Source organism: Seriola dumerili, unplaced genomic scaffold, assembly GCF_002260705.1.
Source record: "Seriola dumerili isolate Sdu_G_001 unplaced genomic scaffold, Sdu_1.0 BDQW01000110.1, whole genome shotgun sequence".
Classification (NCBI taxonomy): domain Eukaryota; kingdom Metazoa; phylum Chordata; class Actinopteri; order Carangiformes; family Carangidae; genus Seriola; species Seriola dumerili.
Genome location: NW_019174365.1, coordinates 1,141,643 through 1,168,181, shown reverse-complemented (window position 1 = coordinate 1,168,181; position 26,539 = coordinate 1,141,643). Strand labels below are relative to the sequence as shown.

General features: G+C 40.7%; 1 protein-coding gene across 1 annotated transcript in view; it reads right to left on the bottom strand.

Moving 5' to 3' along the window:
- Nucleotides 1-26,539, bottom strand: part of csmd2 (CUB and Sushi multiple domains 2) — a 232,232-nt gene that overhangs the window by 176,109 nt on the left and 29,584 nt on the right. The window contains exon 3 of the mRNA XM_022747188.1: nucleotides 21,644-21,756. Coding sequence (XP_022602909.1) covers nucleotides 21,644-21,756 — 113 coding nt within the window. The remainder of the gene's footprint in view (nucleotides 1-21,643; nucleotides 21,757-26,539) is intronic.

Here is a 26,539-nt window from a genome sequence, read left to right as displayed (position 1 = left end):
TCTCCTCATCTCCTCTCATTCCTGGTGACTAGGACAAAGGACAGAGGAGAAGGAGAGGGTATGAAGCTCGTCTCCTGTGGGATGACCTTTGACCCTAATAAGACTGGTGCACTCTCTTCCCTGGTCTCTTCAAGCCTGTTCTTCAATTTGTCATCCTCTACTCCTCAGGAAAAGGGAATAGCTATATACCCTTGCATAATGTAGAACCCATTTCTCACAAAATGGTTCTTAAAAAAGCTTATGCTGCAAAATAAAGAGATAGTGAATTTGTAACACTTTGTAGTGAGAGGTTTCGTATCAGGAAGTGTTTCCATTTTTAATAGATAGATGGAAATAGTTGCTGTAAATGGTAGATGGTGAACTAAAAGGAGGATATAAAAAATGGATTTCTGCTATGTATTCTAAGACAGATTACTTTATTGTGTCTCTTAAGTTATGAAGACCTTAGCTGAAGGAGGAACCAAGCCCCTCAAGTAAGTCAGAAGTAATATGCAGAGAGAGAAAGGGCAAGAAAGGAGAGAATTAAAGTGAGAGAGAAAGGGCGGGAGAGAAAGAGACAACAGTTGGGGAGACAAGCCTGTCTCAGTACAGCTGATGCAACATCACTCTGTCTGCCATATATCAAACAACCGAAGAAGGTGCGTGATTGACAGTGTAACACAGCAGGGAGAGCATTTACACATGAATATACCTTGAGAGGAACCATGGAGGTGCAGGATAAAATGTATACACAAGGCAAGGAATCTGCTCTTTTTCTTGACTTCTTTTGTCTCACGTACTTTCTCATCCAGTCTGTATTATTTTTCTCTGTCAAAGCTCAATCTTTGTTTAAATAAACAAAGCAATAAAGTAGAGGCTGACTCATATTTTGAAGTGAGACAGAGGAGAAGGGAGAGAGGGAGATAAAGATGCAGATAGACAGATGGTAAGAAATAAATAGTTGCGGGGATGTTGGTGGAAACAGCTTTGTCATCAGGAGGAAGGAGCTACATTCGGCAGCACCTGGCTCTCAATTAGTTCCCAGCAAAAGAAAGCAAGACCCGGAAAGATGAGATGACCTTACAGTGACTCACTATTTGATGTGGATCGCTGGAGTTTAAGAAGCCCAACCCACTTTTCTAAAGATTGAAGGCCTTCACCTCTCTGTAGGTTTTTATGTAGCCACTTTTGTATTTATCTCAGTGCCTCTTACATCACACTCTCACTTTCTGATTTCCTCCAGCTTTCTATTCCTTTTCCTGTGCCTCTTCCCTTCCCTCTCTGTCTTCCTGCTATGTATTTGGAAGTGACATTGCGAAATCGATCCCAACACACAGGTGCATTAGCTCAATAAGCCGTTTCTGCTTTGTCAAGCAGCAATTCAATCAATGCCTCCTGTTCCCTACACATGGGCTGGACAAAGGCTGGCAACTCCCATCACTTCTGGTTAGAGAGGCTGAGGAATGCAGAAATTAACTCTCCTTCTAATCCAAGAAACAGATAACATCCTACAGTTGTGCCCGTGCACATGTGAGTGTGTAGGTGTATGTGCATTATATAATACAGAATATAAATATAGATATCTGCTAACAAAGAATTTCTGTCGATGATGATATTTGTTAGAAACATGGAAACGTATCAATGTATGAAAGAAAACTTGTAGTGTTGATGTGCTGCATTGTTGTCACAGACTGCAATTTTCAAAAGGTCTGGCAGAAAAGAATTCAGGTAGCCTCTTTCAGACAGAGGAGGAGGGATAAATGCTGTATGATGAGGTTTTTGAGACTAAGAGCCAGAGCTCCAATACTTGGAATCCTATCATCCTAAGGATGTCATGCACTAGATTTGCCTCATCATATTTTTATCACAAGTTATCAATTAATTACTGTGCTGTGTTCTCTGCAGCACTACTTTCCTGTAATGCTTATTTTCTAACCTCAGATTTTGAGGCAGTGGAAACAAACACTCAGCTTGGTGACACTCAGAATTTTGTCTTGAACTAGTGAACTATGCCTTATGTGTCTTGTTATACTTCTCAAATGGTCCCATGCAGGTGGGTCACATAAATGTCATCACTGATGATGATATGAAATGTCTCATGGTTTGTTAGGGCTCAGATACCGGTCAGTGTGGGTTTACATGTTCATTGTTCATCATGTACTCTCTCGAGAAGCGTAAAGGTTTCCAGATGTTCCCATCAGAGGAAAGCCCTTATCATAGTTGCTAAATGTAATCACATTTGAGTGGGCTTATACAAAGTATGTGAACGTGTGCATGTCACTTCCTGCATGGTTTGAGGTTAGAGATCCATCTTTGAAAATCCCTGTCTTAGATGCATAAAGCTTCTCTAACTTGGCAACAAGTAAAATTCTGGAGTGAGAATGAAGGTTTGAACTCCTGTGCACACACAATCACACATACACAGACAAAAATGCACACAAATACAGACTGGAATGAACTCCAGATCTTCTCATTTCCCATGCACACAACAGCAGGTGCAGTAAAAGGGCCAGTTGCTGTGTGGGAGGCGGCGAGGTGTGAAGGAGAGCTCATACAGAATTGATGGCTACCGACAATGTCTGCAAAACGGAATAATGTGCCATTCAGTAGCCATTCACTATATATGAGACTAAACTAAGAGGGACTGGGGAGCATGAGAGACCTCAAGAAAAGCCAGAAGACAGATGAGAGACTGGGCTGGAGGAGCTGGGAGAAGAGATCAACACATCTGTGAATAGCCTTGACTCTGTCTGGCTTGAAGCTTCTAAATCCCCCTGGCTTCTCGGGCTTATCTCTCCACTGATGTTACTCTTGCAAACAAAAATGACAGAAATCCTGTGGTCACACATGCAAGCTCAAGAGTGGAGGTGCACGGAGACAGATTCATCCAAAATCAAGAGGATGACATGTGAACGCTAACTGCACTGGGTTACTTAATACCTGTCAATTCATAACTATCAGCCCATAGCTGGTCATACTGCGCTATTGCAGTGTGTCCTCCATGATAATGAAGGTTTACTGATTCAGTAGATTCTGTCTCACGCTGCACATTGTAAACAGTCATTCATATATAATACAATAAAGGTTAAATAAAATAAAAAAGTCTATCAAACATTACCATATAAACAGGTAGTGAGGTAATTAAAATTTACACAAATTCACAGAACAAGGTAATTGCAATATGCTGAAGGAATGTTGGTGTCACCAATGATAGCACATAAATGACGTGTAGGTACAGGTTTACAGGTACAGGAGGTTTATATATTCTATATTTGGGGAAATAAGGGTATTGATATCAATCATTGCTTGGAAACATATTTGGGAATTAGTATTGGAGAGAAAAATTAGGTTAAATTTTCAAGACTGTGCTATCTATCAGAATATTTTATTTGGAAATTAACATTTTCACCTTAGAGTCATACTAAACATTAACCTCCATCCTCTGGGGAAAATGAATATCAGTACCAATTTTCATGGCAATCCGGCCAATAGTTGTCAACACACTATGAAGCATGAAGTACAGACAGTCGACCCAACATTACCATTCTTAGGTCCTGCTGTTGGGGCAAAAAACTAGAAGCCTTTTACCCTCCTTTCATGTTTTCCTGTATTTTGTCTTGCTTTAGCCTCCCCTCAGCCAATCCTCTCTCCCCTCCTCTGCAGGTTGCCTTGGAAACAGTAAAGGCCCATCGGAGAGGACTTAGTGGAAGGGGAAGTGTCGATGCGTAAACATGCAGGTTTGTGGGGAATATGACAAAACAAACGCATATCTTTTCTTGGAGTGCAATAAATCTATAAATCCTCCATCACATGCAAATCCTCATGGCCATATACTCTATCCATAGAGTCCATATACTAAAGTATGCATAGAGGCCATATACTATCCTGGTTATCTTCCAACCTGCGTCTGCATTATACTGCCGGTTTATTTCATGTGTTACACGACAAGGATATGGAGGTAAAACTCTGGTCACATACATGTGAGAAGAATAAACATGCTCCAGATAATGGAATAATTGAAGCATACCTCTCCTTGTCTGGTCAACAGGTCAAACACGGATTCAGAACGACATCCCATTGACCACGTCTCCTTCAATTCACTTTAGTTTTCCATCAGTTTTGTTATCTGACTTGTGCAGAGAATAGAGCAGCGATGGCTTGATGAAGCAAAGGTGCATTGGAAAGATTAATCAATACCTTCATTTAACCTTGGCTTTTCCCCTAACTCTCTACCTTTCTCTCTCTCGCTTCCTCTCGTTTGCTATGGTGAAAGGAAAGGGAATTCCAGATTCACCGCACTTCAAATTCAGCAAAAATATCTCTTTGTTCCCGACCCACTGGCCTTGACATGAAAAGCGCACCCACCAATGATGTACTGATGGTTGATATTGTCATCTGATAACTTCCTGTTTCCATCATACTGTGCATGCTGTAGTGTACAAATAGTACAGACACAAAATGGAATAAGTTTTTCCAGACATGATTATCATCATAATAATAACGCAAAAGACAATGTTAGTTTCATATTGTTGCTATTCTGACAGATCATGAGTAAGCTAAGTAAGAAGTAAGTGATGCACTCAGTCTTATAAATGCCAAAACCAGAGTCAGCCAAACATTGGCAGTTAGAGCAACGTTTGACAGACAGGTTTGTGAAGCCAAAACTGCAGCTCAAAGTGCAGCCGGACTGAAAAGTCTCCCAGAATGGAGTCTTAATATGCAGTAATTCCTCAACTTCTGAATTATGTGTTGTTTTGCTCAAAAATGGTATCGATTCCTGTTGTTCAGTATAGTTTACAGCTGCCTACACCTCCACCACCCATGGGACTAACTACCACAAATAAATTGTAAACCTGAGGGAAATACAGGTCGGCGGTCTGTCTGAGGGGAGCAGCAAAGCCAGTCAGGCCTAATATCAGTTTTACTGGTCAGGAACATTTGATTATAGCACTGTGTAAATACAGCCACCTTCCAAACAAATCATGTTGCTAACACCCTCTTCACTGTCACTGACATCACTTCTAATCTCTACAAGTTTATTACACTTGTTATGGGATTTTGATAGTGGTGACTGTGTGATTTGTGTTTATGATTTGGTAACTTTAAGTAATCAATATGACAAATCATGAAACTTAATTTAATGTTTAAATTTATGGTTTTTGTTACCAAACGACAGGGCAGATAAAATAGTATACTGAAGTTTAATTTTTCAAAAGCCTAACAGGGTCACTGGGAAAAAAGCTAACTATAAAATATTGTCTATTTGTGATTGAATATATCTATAAGCTGTTGATATATGATCTTATTATCACATGTATTAATCATAGAGACCATGTAAAGAATACAATGGCTCAAGATCTGATGAAGTTCTTCTTGGACAAAAAGGTCAATGGAAGTATTTTAGTCCTGTGGAGCGAATATCCTGTGCCTGAATGAAGCCTCTTTACTCTCTGCAGTTCTGTTTTTGGCTCAACTCTAACTCGCAGCCTCGTGCCTTTAGTCTGTACGCTCTGCTTCACCGCTTAAATCATCCTGTCATCCTTATTTCTTATGGTCACAATTTCTTAGACCAAGCGCCTGATCTGCTTGTATGACAGCAGGAAATACATTGCAGTTTATTTCTAATAGAGTGGGAGCTTCGGTTGCCTTCGCTTCCAGATGAGAAAATAACATGAGACGGAAACTAAATTAGCAAAGAATCATGAGCTTTGAAAGACCCCTAAGAAACAATTTGTTGATATTACCATAGTTTCTGAGAGGATTCCCATTTTGAATAGACTCTTCTTCCGGCAATATCAGTGGTCTGACTGGTTTCATTTAGATCATTTGTTGCATTTCTAAAGCGGCCTTTCTTATCGACCCTGCAATCATCATCAAGCAAACCATGTGAGGATCTTTTGTAAAACTAAAATAAGCTACATTTGGCCAATTATTGAACTGTAGTTATATAGGATGAGTCATGCAATCATAAAATCCATTAAACGACTGTGTTTCAGTACATGGCTAGTGCTCTGCTGCGATATGGATTTCTTCACTTCTGAATCACTATAATAATCACAGTATGATAATCCACCAGAACACGCCTTGCTCTCCTTTATTTAACCTCTTACCTCCCCCCCACCCCCAACATTTGCCTTGTTCCATATTATGCACTGCTTCAAGCATATTCTATAAGATGTATATTATGTAAGCATCTTATCTACATACCCTGTGGTGTTCCTTTTCTTCCTCTACTCCCTCCAGCGCCACACAAATCAAGACTTGATGTTACTGGTATTACTGCTTCCCTGTTTCATCCAAATCCCACCCGGTATTCCCCAAGCGAGTCTCTTCTTTTGATTTCAGACCTATTGTTCCCCGGGGATGTACCACTCTATAGTCAATGTTTGCTTCATTCTGTATGTTTCCTTTCAACTTAGGCATCACAAAAAGACAGTTATTTTGTAACAGAAACCAATACATGTGGCCCAGAAGGATAGACTATGATCAAATACATTATATTCATTCCCATATCTTGTGAAAATGAACAGTGGTGTAAATCCATACACATGACATTATGGGAAATGTGTAAAGAAAGCTCCATGTTCAGGCTGCAGCTAAATCGCGTGGCATTTAGATGTGATCCAAGAAAAGATCATCAATAAACCATGTGATCATCTCATTGTCGCTCAAAACACAGAATCTACACACCCAGAAATACAGAGTATGCAAAGCAGAATTCCACTTTTAACCCACACAAAAGATGGCAATTTACTTCCCACCCACTCTTACAAAAGATGGCTCGCCCAAACCTCTCCACGTCTCCTCCCTTTGACACAACGCCTCAGCTTGTTCCCCCGTCCTTGCATCATTACACTACAACAGCAACTGTGAATTAAGGCCTCAAATAGAGCAGGTAGCGATGCCAAATGATGGGTAAGAGACAAACACAAAACAAACAGGTGTGCCTTCGCTTTACGCTTCAGCGGTGGTGCGTTTGCACCGTGAGATTCAGCAAGAGCCTGTCAGGCCAACACACAGAGGCGGACAGTGAGACACACTAAGAGAGGGACACAAATCAACTCAAAGGATGAACACAAATCAGCTAAAAGCCCAGTGTCTGTGTGACTGGTGAAGGTATCTGTCTACTTCCAAGCAGTCTGTGGAGGAAGGTTTGTTTCTCCATGATACCTCCCTGTTGTCTCTCTTCCCTCCAGTAAATCAACCTGAAATGGCCCAGGCTGTTTCTCCGCTGTCGGCGTCAAAACAGTGGAAATGCAACTGAGTACGGCAAACATTGATTCTCTATAAATGAAGGGGAACTAGAACAAACACAGCTGACCCGTGAGATTGTGTTGCAGGAATGATATTATGCAGTGCTTGTGTATAAGTCTACATTTTTGTCCACATTTTTTTTTCTCCTGGCTCATGTGTCTGTGTGCGCCATTGTAAAGATTCAGCACTGCAATTTATCACAGTATGGACTGAATTATTCACAATCCAATACAGAACAATCAGCAAACCTATATCTAGTCAGTAACCATCACTTCAGATGTACAGTATGAGTATATCAACAGCCATGGTAATTCAATTAAATTTACGCACAGATTTTAAAATGTCATCCAAGAAATCTATACGAAGACTCAATCAACAAAGCTTCGACTACACTCACAACTTCCCAGAACAAATGTACAAGACCTTAAATTTGACCTTTGACATTTAGGTGGCTAACAAGTGAATACTCAACAGTCGATAAAGTCTGAAAGGGATGAGTGGAGGGAATTGGTAATGGCAGATCGATAAGTCCAGTCTGATGAATGGCTGCACATTACAGCAGCCTAGTAAACAGAGAAATGATTAAAACACAGTGGCCAAGAAGGAGCTGCTTGGTTGATATCAATTAAAGCAATGAGAGAGTGGAATGCACTGGTTACTGTTCATAACCGTCACTGGGTATTTCATCATGGATGGTAACATGCATGCAAGGCAATCTTAATGATGTATTAGATTACACAGATGCTTAATGATAAATGCCGGTTTATTGAAGTCGCCTACACTGGAGTCTTCAGTAAATACACTTCACGCTGTTAAAAGTTTAATTCCAATCAAACTAATTGGGGAAAAAAGCAATTGAGGGGAACCAAAAGACGGCAACAAATACCCAACAAAAAAGATAGGATGATTACACTGTATACTGTCTTTCTGAATAACTTTTTAACTCCAACAGCTGAACATTTTCTGGATCAATAAACTGTCACACCAATTTACCTGCGGGAGAGGAGAGTAAATAAGCCATTAAATACCATACTGTCACAAACAATAGATGAGAAGTCTGATATGGTATTGCCTAGAGTTTCTTGTGCATGTCAATACTCACAGCATATCTGCAGGCCTCCCCTGCCTCCCACCTGCGGTACCTACCTCCTATAGTAGCGCTATACTCTCTCTCCTGCTCTCTCGCTGCGTCTATGATGAGTGACTGAGCATGACATGAAAGCACACATCTCCCATCTCCACTTCCTCACCCCTGAGCTCTCTCCCATTCTAGTCTGGCCTTTCAATTACCTGACCATAAGTGGACACTAATTCGCTCCAAGTTCCAAGCTTTTTCAACTATATTGCTTACACATACTCTTGCATCGACACTTGGCAGTGAAGAAGACAAATGGCAATTAAATAAACAAGAAAAGGGCACATAAGTCACAGAGCTTTCTGTCAGGCACTACACAAAGCATTCTACTTTGTGCTGCTTGTGTGTTGTACAAAAAAAAAAAAAAAAAAAAAAAGCGGCATGTACAAAAGAAGATTCGTCACCTTGGTCTCAAATCCGGATACACACTTGAACATACTGTATACACACGCACTCGCGCATATTCAGAAGCACGTCTTTACCTCATCCCAGCTCAGAAACAATGACACCCTAATCCGAGGACAATACGGGCACTAATCCACACAAAACAGGGATTGTACGGAGAGACAAACGTGGGAGCGAGGGAGAAAAAGAGCTAGAACACTAACAAGCAAAGGAGACTAATCCTGATGAGAGATAGAGGCCGGGAGAGGAGGATAAAAAATTACTGTTAGGGAGGGCAAGACAGATGGAGCGAGACAGGAAGCGGGAGAATGGAAGTTAGAAAGAGGAAGATGTAAAGTTCAGACATAAAATGGTCAAATCTAACAAAGATTTTAATTTTGAGGTTGGCCAGCTCACAGAGTTGTGTTAATAAGCAACATCTTATAAAACCCACCAATGACAATCTCCCACAAAACGTACACACTAAACTAATAAGCCTTTTTGTCTCTCCAGTCAAGGTGACTTTTCTCGACTTCTTTTTTCCTACGATTTATTGACTTTTGCGGTACCACTAGCCAAACATCAAGCCAAAGTCATTAATTGCCACTGTGACAGAAAACTTATCATACTCATTCAATCTTCAAGCAAGAGAAAACCCTGAAAAAACTAGACAGGGTGCACCAAAACTTAAAGTTCAAACCAACACAACCAACAAAGCTAACAGTATTTGATTGTCGGCCACTATTACAAGGCTCTGCAAGTTGAAAGAAAAAAACAAGTCACTTAGATCACTAACTCACTTCCTGTTACTGAAATTACTGAGCACATCGTACACAGAATTGGATTTATCCAAACACCCTTCATCGAAAAGAGGGCGCAGTTTCAAAAGGTGAACTATCACCCTTACTTACAGCAAGTTGGCTGATGGGGGTTATCTCAGGCTGGAATTAATTACATCAAAGTCTACGATCCACAGGGCTGAGCAGATGACATTTACAAGGGGCCAACCGAGGTGCTTAATTACACACTTTCATAAAGTGGCAGAATTAGTGTGCCAGACTGGTACCCCACATAAACAGCGAAGGAATAACAACACTAGCAACCTTTTGGAGAAGTCAAACAAAACAGGTAAAGGGGATGAGGTGTTTTGGGTGACATTTTATGCAGTCAAAACCCAATAACAAAGTGCTATGTCAGAGAGGGGAGAGCACTTCGCGTTCTTGGTGCTTTTTTTTTTTTTTTTGGGGGAGATGAGCTCACTCGCTAAAAAATGCATGGCTGTGGAGAAGGGTGAGCGCTGTGCATGAGTAGCGGTGCAGCAAATGTGCCGTGTGGTGTTCCTTGTGTTCCTCTGACCTGCTTTTCGTGACAATGCGTCTCCAACAGGGCGGAGGAAGAAGATTCTCTCATAGCTTCATCCATAACCTCACAGCTGAGTCATCCTTGTCTTTCTATCTCTCAGACTTATAGCTCTTATTTTTCTATTTCTGTATTCCTGTTTTTCCTATTTTCTTGTCCCTTTCCCTCTCTACCTTTCGATCTCCCCTTCAATTCCTTGCAGCTAACCCCCTCTCCACCAGCTGATGTCTCTTTTCTCGTGTGTCTTTCTTACTCACCATCTCTCTCTCTCTTTGTTTGGATGCAGTGAGGGTAGGCCCTGTCAGTGTGTAGTCTGTCAGAGTGGAAACAGCAGGGAGCACAGACGGCCTTTCACAGAAGCTAAAATAAAGACAGGCATGCAAGAAACACCTCAATGTTCACTCTTCCTGGCTGCACACAGACAACCTTCTACAGCCTGTATGTGCAGTATAGAAAACCATACAGCCGCACGCCCTCACACACACAAACAGATACACGATACTGCCAACACATCCCGCCCACTGCCCTAGTATTTGCCTCAGTCTGTCTGTCACTTTCTGCCATTGTCACACTGCTCACACCTCAGTCACTGCCCCACAGTGGGACAGGCTTCCTCTGCTGCGATCCGCCAACATGTGTTCAGCCCGTTCCAAAGTCCCACACATATGCATTCTCATACAGGCACAATATACATACACACACACACACACACACACACACACACACATAACTACACACACACAAACACAGTCTGCTTGCTCCAGGCGCTCAGTCAAACATCCCCATAACACAGGGTCACATCTCCAGAGGGACTGGTGGCTGTTTTTCACGCTTGCAGTGTGAGAGAAACACGAGAGGGAATGTTTACAGATTTCATCTATTTTCATGGTTGGATTTTAATTATTGATTTTACCTTTCCATTTAAAGTGGTCTACAAGCACTTCATTTTTCTTGTTTTATCACATACTAACTTTTCAGGTCTATTAAGGTGTGATTAAGATTGTTGTTGTTTTTTTTTTTTTTTGCCATTTTCTCTATAAAGTTAGAGACCTAGAATTTTTCACACAGATACTGGAAGCTGGACAAACAATGGCAGAGCTCAAACTTTGTTCCCAGCTGGATGATGCATGAGGTGGCAAAGTAAGGGACTCCAGGAAACAAATCTTTACAAGAGAGGAGCAGAGAATAGTGATCATAGAAAAAACCACACACCCATGTCTCCTGCTGCAGCACAGAATTAAAAAACAAACTCTCAATTTCATTATTTGCATATTTATGGACATAACTTATGCCATGCAAACGGCCTGCATTTTCAAGCCATCTTCTCATAAACCAAACTGAGTAACGCTATTGGCTTTTTCCAAACAATTATAATAATGTCAGTGAGCACACATTTACTTTTCTACCCTGTCTTATCCCTAGTAAGAAATACATATGTAGTCGCCCACGCAGGCAGTTACAGTATAGAGAACTGGTGTTATAGTTGGACATATGCTCACACTTTTTGGGCTGCTCCAAGGCACTGCAAACAAACTCAACCAAAGCCATGGGTTCTCAGGGAAGGATGACCTTTCCGTGCATGCTCCACCGAGCAGCAGATACATCATGCTATGTCTGAGTGTGCACTCCTGTGTCCACTTGCGTGAATGGGTGCGCTTGGATGTCTACTGTGTGCAAATGTGTCCGTGTGTCTGAGTGCAGCTATGGTGTGGGAGTGCTGTTTTATCTGGAGAGCAAAACAACAACTTGTCCTGACCACAGACTAGACCCTGTCTTTCCGCCAATTCACCCAGAAAACAAATAGAGGGCAAGAAGGAATGAGAGTAGAGACCCAAAAAAATGAGTATGTCTTGCAGTGCTGTGCAGAGCAGACGTGCCTGGCAATGACTTGCGGGGCAATGGGAACTGTCAAGAGCTCTCTTAGCTCATGTCAGTTCTATAAAAAGAGAGAAAAGAATAAAGAAAATATGAAAAATAATCCCAAAAAGGCACAGATGTGGGATCCAGTATCAAACATTAACATAATGTGAAGCAGGGAGGGAGACAGCTGGAAGGGTTTCAACAACTACATCACTATCTTAACCCAACCGCACCAGTCATTTAAGTTAACAACAATGTCATGCATGATTACACTCGAACTAAGTGTAAGAAGCTGGTGTTTAACTTCACTCTTCTGACGAGTATACAAATAATTCAAATTGTGCGGGAGTCAAAAACATTTAAGTGTCTCTACGGACAATACAAGATACAAAGAAATGGAGCCAGAAAACATTATTTTTTCATCCTGAATTATTCACAAAAAAAAAAGAAGCTAATTACTGATTTAGTGGTAGAGATGAAAAACAGACCTAAAATACGAATGCACTGTGGGTAAGATGCACAAAATTCATCACCAGTTCTGGAGAGTTGTCTAAATGTTTCTGGTGTATTGGAATATTGATGTATAGTGTGTTTGTGAAAGTCACTGTGCATGCAAGATGTAGTAGTATGTGTTTGTGTTTGCGTAGGTTTGTGTGTGTGAATGGTGTGCGTGTGTGTTTGCATAACTGTGTGCGTGTGAGCCGAAACAGTCTTCATTAGGCTGACGGAGAACTGCCGCTCAACAATCAACCATTAATTAAGTGTCAGAAGCATTTAACGGTCAGACACGCTGGCGCCCGATTCCCATGCCAGACACTAATAACAGCTACAATCTGCCAGAGCCGAAGCTCTGCTTACACAGACGTGCCAGACAGCACGCATTCTCCAAGAAAATGAGTACATACATTCAGTAAAATTGCAGCCATAAGAACTGGATTTCTATTTAACATGAGAAGCACTTCTTTTTCTTACAGCGTATCTGCCTGTCACTGTGGCATTCTCTTGAGCAGAAGCTGCACCATGTGATAAAACATATCCAAGACACATAAAGAATCCAATTGTTGCTTGGAGCAGCTCTTAATTTGTGCAGCAACTACATTGGACCCACTTTCTCTATGACAAAATTCAAATGAAATCCTGCTCTTGTGAGTGCAGGTGTGTAATTAACAGTCCAACCAGAATCACCAGGGTTTTTTTTAGGGGGACTATTGTGTCCAAAAATAGCTGAATTTGCTTTGGCTTTTCTGAAAAACTGTGACACACTATATGCAATCAATTACACGGACTGCAGTGACATTCCAAAGTTCAAAAGTTTTACTGAAGCTGGTGTTTTACAGATAACTGTAACAACATGCAGCAAAGGCTCAGAAAAATAAATAATAGTCGCGTTAGGTTTAAATAGGCTTATGGAAAAATTGCAAACTAAAAACTGTTCTGTTAGAGGGCTTAATAGAAGGCTTGCAATGCTGCAATATATATATGTAGGCCAGGGTTTTGCAATCCATAAAGTAGAAAAACATAGAATCAAAATGATCTGAACCTGGCTGGTCACTGAGGACATGCTCAGGAAAACATACAAACAGTTTTGTTTGCAGAAACTCCACATCAGGATTTCACCCACATGGTTTGGAAAATGGTATGGAAATAACAGCGCTGAGTCACTACATGTGCAAGAGCAGACATCAGTAAACAAAATCTGAATCTTAATATGCCTGTGGACACACACAAAAAAATGGAGGATGGCCAAGTCTGGAGGCATCTACATGGCTCTAATGTCTTGCAGTAGGTTTCTGTTCAAGGCTCTATTGGACTCTTACATGGATGCCATTTACAATCCAAATCAAAAAAAGGCTTCGGTGCTGCTATGGCAACTGCACAACTCCAGTGACAGACTGGTGGTGTATGAAAAATAATACAGGATGTTAAGGGACTTGATGCCCTTTATCCTCATCCATGTTCTGTCATTCTGTATTTAAACCTCTTGCTGAACTCATCAGTTGGGCATATTCATTTTGTCAGATATCCTTAATTTTTATTTTCTGACTGGCTTTTTCTTCATACTGAAACAAATTATCCGTCTCCTAAGGAGTTATATTTTCATTAGATACAGACAACAAAGTCAATCCAGAGAACAAATATAATTTCTGCAACCTAGCTACTGCAGGTTGTGAAACAACACTTCACTCACTGTAATAAACCTTCCTTAGGGCAGAAATTTTGACTTGTCAAACAATGGTGTAACTAATGACATTAAAGATAAATTACATATAGGTGTTCAAATGGGAGGGTGCTAAGTAGCATAGTCTTTTGGCACTAATACAGCATGATAAAGCTGCTGTTTATAAGAGGTCCAATAACAGCAGCACTGAACTAAAGGAGGGAAAAAAACTGCATTCTCTCCAACAGTGGGAAATAATAAATTATGGGCCACAAGTACATGGGCACTGATTAGTTGAATCAGAGGCCTTGTCTTGAGGAAAGATACATTTATTTTTTGCACTAGATGTTGTGAAGCTTTGCTTTGAAAAGGTGCCAACCCACTGAATTCCACTGTTCAAGGTTGTAGTCACATTAAAGGTTCATATTAAAAGGTTCACACCACTTGAGCAAGAATAGCAATTAAAGTTGGGTCAATTTCTCTGCATTTGCATCAGTATGGAACAAACAAGCTGATTAATATGATGAATCTGAATTGAGACTTAAACTGGAGCCATAAGGGCCATAAAATCAGTTTTCCATCAGGCTGTATAGCCATTCATCAGAGGAATACCTGGTTATTAAGCAGGTACTGATTGCTAAGTAGAAGCTATTGTAAAACACATGTAACCTGTAGCAATGTGTTAAAAAGGCAAATGCTAGTTGTGTTCTGGGTTCAGCTGCATGTGCTCACTTCTGTCTAAGTGTACTAGAGAACATTGCTTCCTGTAGAGCTATCAAATAATCACCCAATAAACAGTGAAATTAAGACTAACATATTTGTATTGGGATTAATTTTATGAAATGAAAATGACTTCTTTCTTGTCCCTCTCATGTATCCCTTTTAGACTCGTAGCATAATTAGAGGTCGAGTCATCATGACAGCAAAACTTGCAATATGCCATGCCTGCCTCAAAATTGTAAATTATTATTATTATTATCATTGTTATTGTTATTATTATTATCATTGTTATTATTATCACTGTTCTCTTCTATCCCAACATTCGAGCAGATGAGAAAAAGCCAACCTCAGTTTGAAAATCTCGCTACTGTGTGTGAAAAACAGACAGAGGAAACTGATTAGCATGCACATGCAGTGGCACTGACCTCCTTGTTTTCACAGCTGAGGAATGACTGTTGTGCATATGTGCATGCATACACACCCACACACACGCAAAATGCATTTATAACCTGTGCAGAGAGCAATCTCATGGAAGTTAGCAGCATTCGGGCCTTATGTACACAACACTCACTATACACCATATAAATCATGTATTTACCATAATGCTGTGCTATAGTAAGGATACCAGTTTTAAGTTGCAATTTGATTTAAGCAATCATATATTTCTGATCTAAATGATTCTCCATCCGAAACATCAGACCCAATGCCAATTGAACTATTTGCTACCATTTCAATTGACAGCAAGCTCTCATGAGAGATGCAAGGCAAACTGAAGCTTAGTGAAACACAATGCCATCAGAACTGCCCCTCTGAGTCGCATGTGTTTTTAAACAGTATGAAAGATTAAGCTCAATGCCATATAATACACTGAATTCATGGAATGTAACCCTTCACAAATTTAACCACATGGAGGTACTACTCACTCGCAATAATTAGCTCTGTGATTAGCGTGAGGTGAATTGAAACAGGCATAGTTGCATTTCAAATTTGCATTTCAATACAAATATAAATGTGAACAAACTTTGTAATTAAGTAGTTAAAATGGAAACTACAATATATTAACATATTGAAATACAAATTTGAAATAAAACTATTTGATCCTTACAACTCAGATATACCAATATGTATTTGATATAGTACATAAAAAACACATGTCAAACTGAAACTAGTAGTTTATTTTCATCCAAACTAGCAATTTCATCATTACACAACTTACTCATTATATGTGGTTTCTTTGACTCATCCATGTTAAATTAACTTCAGCTCCAGTTTAGCTCCATTTTAGCTGAGCTTGTTTTGACACAGCAATAACAATAATATGACAATAGCCCGCAACTGTGTGCCAAATCTCTGAGCACCAGTTAAACCAATGTTAATGCTTCCTGACAGGGCAAAGGCTCCATAACAGCTACAAAGTCATCCGTGGAATGATTGGGCAACACAAACAAGCATACTGCATGTGCAACGGCCATATTCTTATTCAAATGCAAACACTGACACACAAGTGTGTGTGCATTACTAAAAATAATCAAAGAGTCATTTGCAACAGGCCAGACAACATTTGGGACTAATTTGTGTTCACATGTTATAGGCATGTTCTTTATGTTTGTTTGTTTTTTTTATTTGTTTTCTTCTTACACAGTCATGATTGTTTCATGCTGGAGGCTACTGGTCACATTTAATCAAAATGTGGACCACATTAATAGTAGCCAAATACAATCTCTAAAGAGCAGACTGCATTGCTAATATTGCGTGAAGGCGGTATATATTAATAGAAAAAAGACAGGACTATAATAGGGCTGCTGAAGGATGCTGAATATGAAATCAAGGTCATCCAGTGTAAATTGCTCTTTGGCAAACAATTACTTTTGTGCATCTTTCCTAATCAAAGCCGATTTTACCAGAGCAAAAAAGAAAGCATCTCCTAGGTGCTCAGCAGGTTATAAAAGCTCCTCAACCCCTTCCTTTAAATTATACATACAAACAGGATGATAATACACCCCCTAAGTTAAATTGTGTGTTAGTCCCTGGACTGTGGGATTTGATCCAGGTTTATACTGTTCTTTCGCCTCTGTCATCACACTTTTGTTTGGCCAACTTCCTGACTTAAGGGGACAGGCCTCATTTTTCAATTAGGCACTGGACCCACTCATGCTTCACAGCTCTCTCATCACCCTCATCAACTCAGCCCCCACCTTCCTCTCACTCATGCTAATATGAACGGGAGGGGGTGGGGGGGGACGGGACGATAGAGACACTATTGTAGATCAGCTGATGGATGCAGGAGAAAGCTGTGATGCTGGGAGGACTCCCTCTCCCGCTCTTTTACTCGCTTTAGGAAAAAAAAACCTATGGTGACTTATTGTTACCGCAAATACTGTATGACTGATTCTCATTTTATTCTGTTTTTAATACAGTACTACCAATACATAGAATATAGACGCATTTATAATTCCCCTCAGAGCCGGGCCTTACATATTCTGTAAGTAATTAATTTAAAATTGGAGAAACAAATACATGCAGGACTGATAAAATATTGTTCTTTTTTTCATATTTCAGACACCTGCAGTGACTTAATGCTGAGGAGGCAGACTGCTTGAGTCGTGCTGCAGGGCTGGCTGTGTTTTTTTTTTTTCTTCGGCTGACCCAGTTGGGAGGCACATTGACTATGCAACTAAGACACAGACGGAGGAGAAACTTGGCAACACATGACTGGATAATCATCACGGTACTTTAATATTCAAGAGGGAGAGGGAGAGCGAGTGATAACATTAGGGAAAAGGCAACAAAATATGGGAGGCACTGAGGTTGAGATTTGCGGTGCAGAAGGAAAAAAGGGGAGAGGAGGACTGAGGAAGGAGAGGAAAAAGATGGAGAGAAAATAGTGCAATGGTGGAGCGTAAGGAATGCACTAAGACATGAAAAGATAAGACTTCTCTTCTATTCCCAGTAGATATTTTCAGAAGCTCAGCAAATGTTTCTAATTCCCTTTGCCTCCGTTAGCCTCCTTCTCTATGGCTACAGATTAAACATGAATAAAGACTTTGCAAAAAGATGGAGAACAGAAAGAGAAGAATAAGACAGAAAAAAGGAGTCTGGTGGTTGCCATGGTGATGAGAGGGGAGAGATTCCAGAGTGGTCTCGGCCATTACGCAGTGTGTTGGGGAGATGGACTATGCAGCACTTAGGCTTATTGCAGTGTGGGCTGAAACAGAACAGATATCTAATATAGACGAGATGGGCTCGCACCAAAATGGTGGACGGTGAGTACAGATCTAATAAAAAAAGAGGCTGTAGAACACTGAGGTTTTACTGCCAAAAGCTGTGCTGAGAAAAGGCAGCCAGGCTAAGGAAAAAATACATTTATCTTATTTGAGAGAATGGATGGATGTCCAGTGAGTAAAAGCCACACACACACTTGTGTAGATGTCAGTGGGTACACTGACATCTACACAGAGACATATAAAAGGCACACAGACAAATGTATGCGCAAATGTGCACAGAAACATAATCACAGATAGACTGATCCCATCTAGACAACAGCCAAGTACAAGCCCTCCATTACTACAAAGCCAAGAACAACAGTTGTTGTCTTTGGCCATGCAGGGGCTCACATGTAATGGGCAGACACAACAGCTAAAGATAGAACAGTGATTTCCTGTCCATGAAGCTTTAGCATAAGACAAAGGGAGTGAGATCAATTCCAACAATCTTTTGTTGCAACTACAATAGCCTAAATTTCAATCTTGTCCATGGGAAAACCCGTAATTACAGATGTCTCCTCTAGGAGCAGAGGATTAAGATGTGTGAAAAGAAGTATATGAATTTATATGTATTTATGTTTAGTATCTCTATATATTCACTGAATTCCAGATGTAAGCTGATGTTTAAAAATAAGCTAAACTAAACATCTGGCTGCTCACTTCTGACACACTTCCACTGAAACCAGAGACATGACGCAGCTGAAGCACAACTGTGACATAACCAAACTACTTTCTGAGTAATGCCAAACAAACACAAGTGGCACTTTTTGCTCTAACAGACATTATTCGAAAGTTTACTTTCCGCACCCACCACTTGGACTAGCGCTGTTTTGTTTGGGGAAAAGAAGCAAAAAATAAAAAATAAAAAAAAACCTGACAGCAAAGAGTTAGTGTTGCCAAATTGCACTGAAATTGTAAATTATATAATTATATAATAACAAAGATGCCCTGAAATAAACACATCATTTGACAGGCTGGTTATGGTATAACTTGGCCCATTAAGGACTGCGGCTAAGGAGGAGCTATTGACATGGAGTAATAAACAGTGCTCTCTGTCAGACAATAAAATGAGATTATGTACTGTAGAATTCCATTATGCATATAGTCTTGTGGTTGCCCGTCCCATTTTACTGCTACAAAACAGGGCAACTTGTGCAGTTGGAAGAGAAGAAAAAGACTGGTCATGCACTAAGTTATTTGTTTATGAGTATCTTTGGCTCAAATGGAGTGTAACAAACTGCTTAAATAAACAACAATTGTGGAGACAGAAAACCAAATGAGAAAAAGGCAAACAGAGCTCGAGCTACAGATATGAGTAACTCCCTGAGAAGATACACAGTGAGATCTCTGATTATGTTCAATCTTTGGTTGTTGCCTGTTCTCAAACTCGTTCCCTGCTGACCAGTGTGCACTATTTCTAACTGTGAACTAATCAAATCAAAGCAGAACAGTGGCTCTACGCCAGTGGCTTCTGGTCAAACCGACTTTATACAAAGCATCACAAAGCAGTGTGTCCGGTTCTGTGACATCTTCCTGGTGTTTCTCTGCTTCCTGGGTAGTTCAATAGCAGAAAAGTTATTTGAAACTTCAAATGACTCCTGCCGACAGCAAGTATGAGACTGCCAAATAAGAGGAAGAAAAGCTCTATAGTGAAAATGTTTTGGCCAAATTTTAAATTAAAACCTAAAAATTTCCTTTAATCTTTTGAATATTACTCGACACAAGACACAAATATCAAAGGAAATGGCTAGAGTGACATATGTCTTTTAAAACATCTATTTAGTATGCACTTTGGTCAGCATGGAACATACCCAGAAGGTATTGTTTGTTTGTTTGCTTGTTTATCTAGGCTGATCTGACCAGCCAGCTGATTTTAATCTTTATGTTAATTCTAATCAGTAACCTGATAAAACAGGTGTAGCCACGGGGTGGGGGTTCATTATCTCTGGCCTTTGTGCCAGGGAGCCCTAGTGGGGTTTCAGTGGCACAGAGAAGTCAAAGAACCAACTGTATGTGTGCCATGGAAATTGTCAAAGTGGTTCAAGGGAAGAGCAGAATAGAATATAACAAAACTGAGTGAAGGGAAGCAGAAAAGGGTTTGCAGGTCTGCCTTATCTGAGGAATAAGGAACAGAGCACTACAGTTCATATATGTGCACGCGCTGTGTAATAAAAAGCAGACTGTGGGTGGCTTTCCATCCATTCACTTGCAGTGAAATGATGCTGTACTTTGCATATCTCCTCTAACCTACAGGGCAGCATCACATGTCAGCACAGCGGGGGCCTTTCTCTTTCCCCATGTGACACGGGTCATCGCAGTTGGTCTCGCCAGTGTCATATGAGGAGGGTGACAGGTAATTATGGCTTTGCACTCATGCCCCCTGGTGATTAACAGGCTTGATATCCTTCAGCAGGTCTCCCTGGCGCCAAAGTCACCACAAGATTTAAGATTTACATTATTTTATATTATTAGCTGTACTGATGTATGTGTATGTCATAGACTGTACACTGGGTGCATGAGAGTGTTTATGAGGATAAAAAATTAAGAGAAAGTAGAAACTCAAGTAATACTCTCGAAGCTCAAACTAGCAAAATCAATAATTCACAGTAAATTACTATATCAACTTTCGTGTTAAACATTTCTGCAAAAGTACTTGCAGGGAGAGACAATTTCATCATGCAAGGTCAGAAGCTCGACAAGTCTGACAGTTTTGTTTCCACTGGTGAGAAAGAAAGGCACCCAATGCCCCAATTGCATCCCAGTGGAGTTAACAAACAGTCTCTTTGCTCTTTTATCTTTGGTTTTATCTGGTCACGGAATGTGGTCTTGGGCCCTCCGAGTCACTTGATGTTGCTCCATCGAGCCACATCCCCACATTCACAATATCTCAAAAAGACTGACAAACTCCTGTCAGGTAATTAGCCTAATTAGTCACTGGCTTGTATTTCCTTCTCCTCCCCAGGCTCGCCTTTCCTCCTGCGTGGGTTTGAAGAGTGCCATCATTAATATCATCCCGCCATGGGTCATAAAGCATTCCATGTCACCATGATAAAGGTCCCTGTCCTGGCCTGGGAAAGGAGAGATGATAACCTATCTGGATAGACTGTCTTTGAATTAAACCGTCTCACGATACAATTAGTTCAGTGCACACTGCTACTTTTGCTCTGGAATGAGTCACGGTATATACCATATTCTCTCCTTCACGCTTTGTTTTCTCCCTTTTGTTCGGATATTTGAGAGGCTTTGCTCAGTAGTACTGAAGCCTTTTTCCTTTGAACTCAGAAACTCTGACAAGAGTGGCTGAAAGATCGCATAATATTTGAAATTAATGGCATAAATTACTGACATGAGAGCAATGATGCAGAGATGAAATAAAGGCGATCTGACTTGAATGTGAGTCAAACATTCACAAATCTGAGAAGTGACTAGTGTGGCTTTGAGAGTGACCTTAAATTTATCACATCCACATTCCTGCTGTAGGAAAAAATATAAAGATTATATAAACATACAAAAACAAAAAAGTTGTGTTACCTTCATAGACAGCTTTAAATCCCTGCCCACTGACTGCATAGTCAGACAGTAGCCACAGTGTAAGCCTGGAGCCTGTACTCACAATGGGTGAAGGCAGCTGGAACCCCGTTAACCTGAGAACAAATGGACAGAAGGACAATAACGGTCAGACAGAAAAAAAAGATCCAATCAGCAGCACAGTTGGTTACAAGGTCAGGTATGAAGCCCGCTTCCATCAAGCCAGCTGTTCCCTCAGGCATTCAAGGATAACTTTTTGTGTAACGAGGCTCTGAATCATCCACAAATTATTAAAATGCCAAGACCTCAACAGGACAGAAAACCTCAACAGATTTCTCTCCATCAGCGAAGACAGAGTAACTGCAATCATTTACCCACAGTGAATTAGAAACACAGCAGTGTGGGAATGAACCAACAGATGAACAGGCAACAAACATAAAATTGTCAGACTCTGAGTAAACAACCATTTCTAATAACCAACCGGCGGTTTTTATATGTGTAATTCAACTGGAACAGGAAATACTGGCTATTTATAGCAGCAGAGTACATCTCAACTTCACAGCACAAGTTTTTTTTTTGTTTTCTTTTCATGCTGGGTGTCTCTGTAAAGCTTGTTTTCCTATCAGTATGGCACAATAATGACAAGCTGTAGAAAGAGGCTATGTTATTTGCACGTTTGTTTTTCATTTTTCCATTTGTTATAATTCATTTCAGTACTGTCACTGTCTTGGCTGCTAGCTAACATTAGGTCGCTCAGTTTGCTAACTAATGCTATCGCTTTGGATAACGCTAACCGGAACGGGGCTAGTAGCTAGGTATCACTGGCTAATATCTCCTAAATAAATATTTCGCTACGTCAGCTCAGTAATTTAGCCGAGTGTATCACCTGTGGACCAGGACCTCCGGAGATTTCCTGTCTGTGCTGCAGTTTGTACTTCCAGGCTCTGAAACTTAGCTTGGCAGCCAAGGTCGAGAGGAATCAAAGCTGTCAACACTATCGTTCATTTATGCGTCAATCTGTTCGCTAAACTACCTCTAGCCTGAACACTGTCACGTGTGACATAGCTGTGTTTGTCATTTTTCAGAATACGTGGTTTAATTGGGGATGGTCATGGATGACGTTTTACTGCCCTCTGGTGGTGCTAATGTGAACTGCACGAACTAAATTTGAATAAATAGAAGATATAGTATGTGCTTTTTTACTATCATGACCTAACATAATGTTTTACATGATTGAGTCTCACTTATATATAATCTTTGTTCAAACTAACTCTTTGTGTCCCTATCACCCAGTCAAACTATTGTCAAGCTATCCTGATTTTCAGATGTGAAAACCAGACAGAATCACTATAAAATACTGCAATAAGTAGTGTGGCAAATAAAATCTCTGAGGGACTATTAACCAGTGTACTAAAATCATGTTGGAAACAAGCTACTGTATAGTTTTGAGTAATGAGCCTTGCCGTATTAGCTTTAAGCAGCAGCTTCACCAGGTTCAGCTATCAAATCCATTTCACGTTTGCCACCCACATACTGGCAGTACTCACATAGTCATGCACATACTTATTAAAAAAACAAAAAAAACAGGTGTCCACCATTCATTTGTTGCCAGTCACCACAGGTTGATTCATCTGTGTATTGACAGGAAAGTGTGTGTGTGTGTGTGTGTGTGTGTGTGTGTGTGTGTGTGTGTGTGTGTGTGTGTGTGTGTGTGTGTGTGTGAGTGTGCGTGCGTGTGTTTGTGTGTGCGTTTTACAGATTGTGATAAAGGACAATGTTGCTCATCTTACTTTAAGCTCATCCTTGAAATTTCCCTTCCGAGGTGTCACTTTAATTTTCATTTTCTGTTCCCACATGTACTCTCTCACTGCATGTGTATCCCACTCTTTACAGTCTATTACATCCCCCCCCTTTTATCTCCAGGTGTTAAGAGAGGCCTCAGTGTTTCACTTAATCCTTAAGTATCACATTGGAGGTTGGGAAAAATTGCAAAACACCAGTGCGGGAAAGATGAATTGGACCAAAAAGGGAAGAGGACTTTAATATATGCATGATTTCACTCCTCTCTGTGAGATTGTCACGGTGGGATATCAGCTAAACGATGGGACACATGTTCATGCAAATAGCCCCTTCGCTGACCGCAAATTGAGTTGGAAGGTAGCCATCTTGGTTCAGCAGCACACTGCGAGGAAGGGGTGGGTGGGAAGGTTGATAGAGGGTATGATGGAGGGGCTGAAGAGATGGGGAGGAGGGGTCTACAAACTGGAAGGGATTCTTGCCGCATCCAAATCATGATCATCTGGCTTAAGCCAGATACGGCCCTAAATCATTTCTCTAAGCTAAGAGAAAACAAAATGGATACCTTCAGAAAACACACACATAAACAGGCTTCACATGCGAAGGCGAGATTAAATATTGCCATGAGATATGGGCTGTGGCAATCTGAGGCGTGCAGCTGGTATTGTGAAAAAGCCAGCTGGGGGATTGCCTGTTATCAAGAAAAAGATGCAAGATATGATTGCAACTGAGCGATACAAAAAAAAAAAGAAGGGATATGCAGCACAGGTGTCTCAAGTGAGTGGTAAATTGATGGAGGGAGGACGAATTAGATTGAGGGACAGGAATAGAGAAAGAGAAAGAGATAAAGTTGAGGAAAAATAGCACAGTTTTAGGTTGTTTCTACTGTATGGAAAGCTGCGTAATCTCTGAAATAACAGCCTCCAAGGAGAAGAATAGGTGTATTTTCGGATGGCTGCATCCACACTGAAGAGTATATGTGTATGTGTGTGGAAGTATTTGCATAAGTGTGTGTGTGTGTGTGTGTGTGTGTGCGCATGGAGAGAGCAGAGGTCTATTAAGAGGGCTTTCCACCTGACTGGCCTCAGCATCATCTCAATGAAGAACCTCTGCTTCCAATTATCCAACCACTACCCATGGGAACGAGAGAGGGGGAGACAGACAGAGAGGGAGACAGACTTTGTGTGCAGAAAGATGGCTGTATGGGTAAATAGTGGAGATATTGTAATGAGGAGATGTCAGCGCTGAAGAACAGGTTGAGGCAGGACGGAATATGAAAAGTAGGTAGGTGAGAGAAACGCATCAGTATGTGAAAACTCCAACTATGAGGCTGGTGAGAAATGTCCTTCATTATGCTTTACAGCTATTCAGGGATTCATGCTCTCACACACACACACATACATGCAGTGTTATTTGAACATTTTCGTGCATGTGTGTGTTTGTGATCTGCCCCACACCCAAATATATGTGTGTTTACAGCTGTAAACAGACAAGACTAAATGAGGTCATTCGTCCTTTAAACTCAGTCAATGTGTGTGTGTGTGTGTGTGTGTGTGTGTGTGTTCAAGGGTGGAAGGTAAGCACAGTGCTGATACAGCCGATTCTCCTGCAGAAGGACAGATGAGGGAAGAAAAACAGAAGAAAAGAGGTAGAAGGAAAAAAAAAAAGGAAAATATATACAGAAGCAAGATTTTGATGGCTGAGTAGCAGGGACACATTAGCCAATAAATGATGGGTGGTAAGAGAGAAAGACAGGGGGAGAAGGAGTTGAAGTGCAGAGTGAAGAACAACGTATGTATTCTTATGTGTATTTGTGTGTGTGTGTGTGTGTGTGTGTGTGTGTGTGTGTGTGTGTGTGTGTGTGTGTGTGTGTGTGGTCCAGTTGAACTGGTCCAGTTTCATCTCTTCTGTATGATTTTGACAAAACAAAAACATCCCAATGCTAAATCACACATCTTTATTATATTGAAGTTCTAACAAAAAAAAAGGGGAAAAAAAGCCAAACTGTTACAGTTTAGTGTGTGTGTGTGTGTGTGTGTGTGTGTGTGTGTGTGTGTGTGTGTGTGTGTGTATGACTCATCATTGGCTCTCCTTACAGTGAAAAAAAAAAGAAAAACTGAGTGTGTAGCCTTGCAGAGGTTAAAATGGCACTTGGTTCCCACACACATGATTTGATTCCTCCAGCTAATAGGAAGACTTTCACAAGCACTTAGCCTGTATTTCTATCAGCCTTCTCATCCTTTCTCTTTGAGTAAGCTGTAATGTACCACATCACTTTGCCCAAGGGCGTGATCCCGCCTTGATAGAGTTTTATGGTTCGCCTTCAGCGCTCTCAATTTCAGTTAAAAAGCTCATGGTATTTAATCTGAGAGCCTGCAAACGTGTTGCCAGTAATCACGGGGTTTACATGAACTCTAAAATGTTCATCACTGTAAACGTGGACAATATAATGTGCCACATTTTAGTGTCTGTTAAGAGATTCCCGCTTGTTATGGCTGTTCATCATCACATTACATTGTCGAGAAAGAACCCAGCTCCACAACAAACTAGCTGGAGGCAGCAACAATTTGTAAATCTCATACACAGCCTTCCACAGATCCCACAAGCCATCAATATTTCAAACAAGACTGACATCTTCCTGAATTAAATGGGCTAACAGTTATTTTCTTTCTTGTGAAAAAAAAAAAGGACAGGCTTTAGCATGCAAATGCTTGTTAATATTCATGTGCGTGTGACATCACAAGGTGTTTGCGCATCGAGGTCGAACAGCAAAGGGCGGGGAGAGTCTATCAGATGTCTCCGAGGCTGAATGCTGATGTTGAGATAATCAACCGCAGTCGGCGCCAACTGAGAGACAAACCGCAGTGAAGTCATTAACAAGCCAGCGTTTCTAGAGAGACGGGAGAGGGAGAGCAGCTGATATAAGGGGGAAAGGAGTGGAATGGACGGCAAGAGGACGAAGAATAAAGGAGTGGGAGAATAAAATATTAGCAGTGAGTTGAGCAGCTTTGAACAGATGAAGTAGGTGACAAAGTGTGAAAACTTAAACAGCAAAATAATTGAACACAAACTCCTGAGTAGGGAGTGAAGTATAGGGTGAAA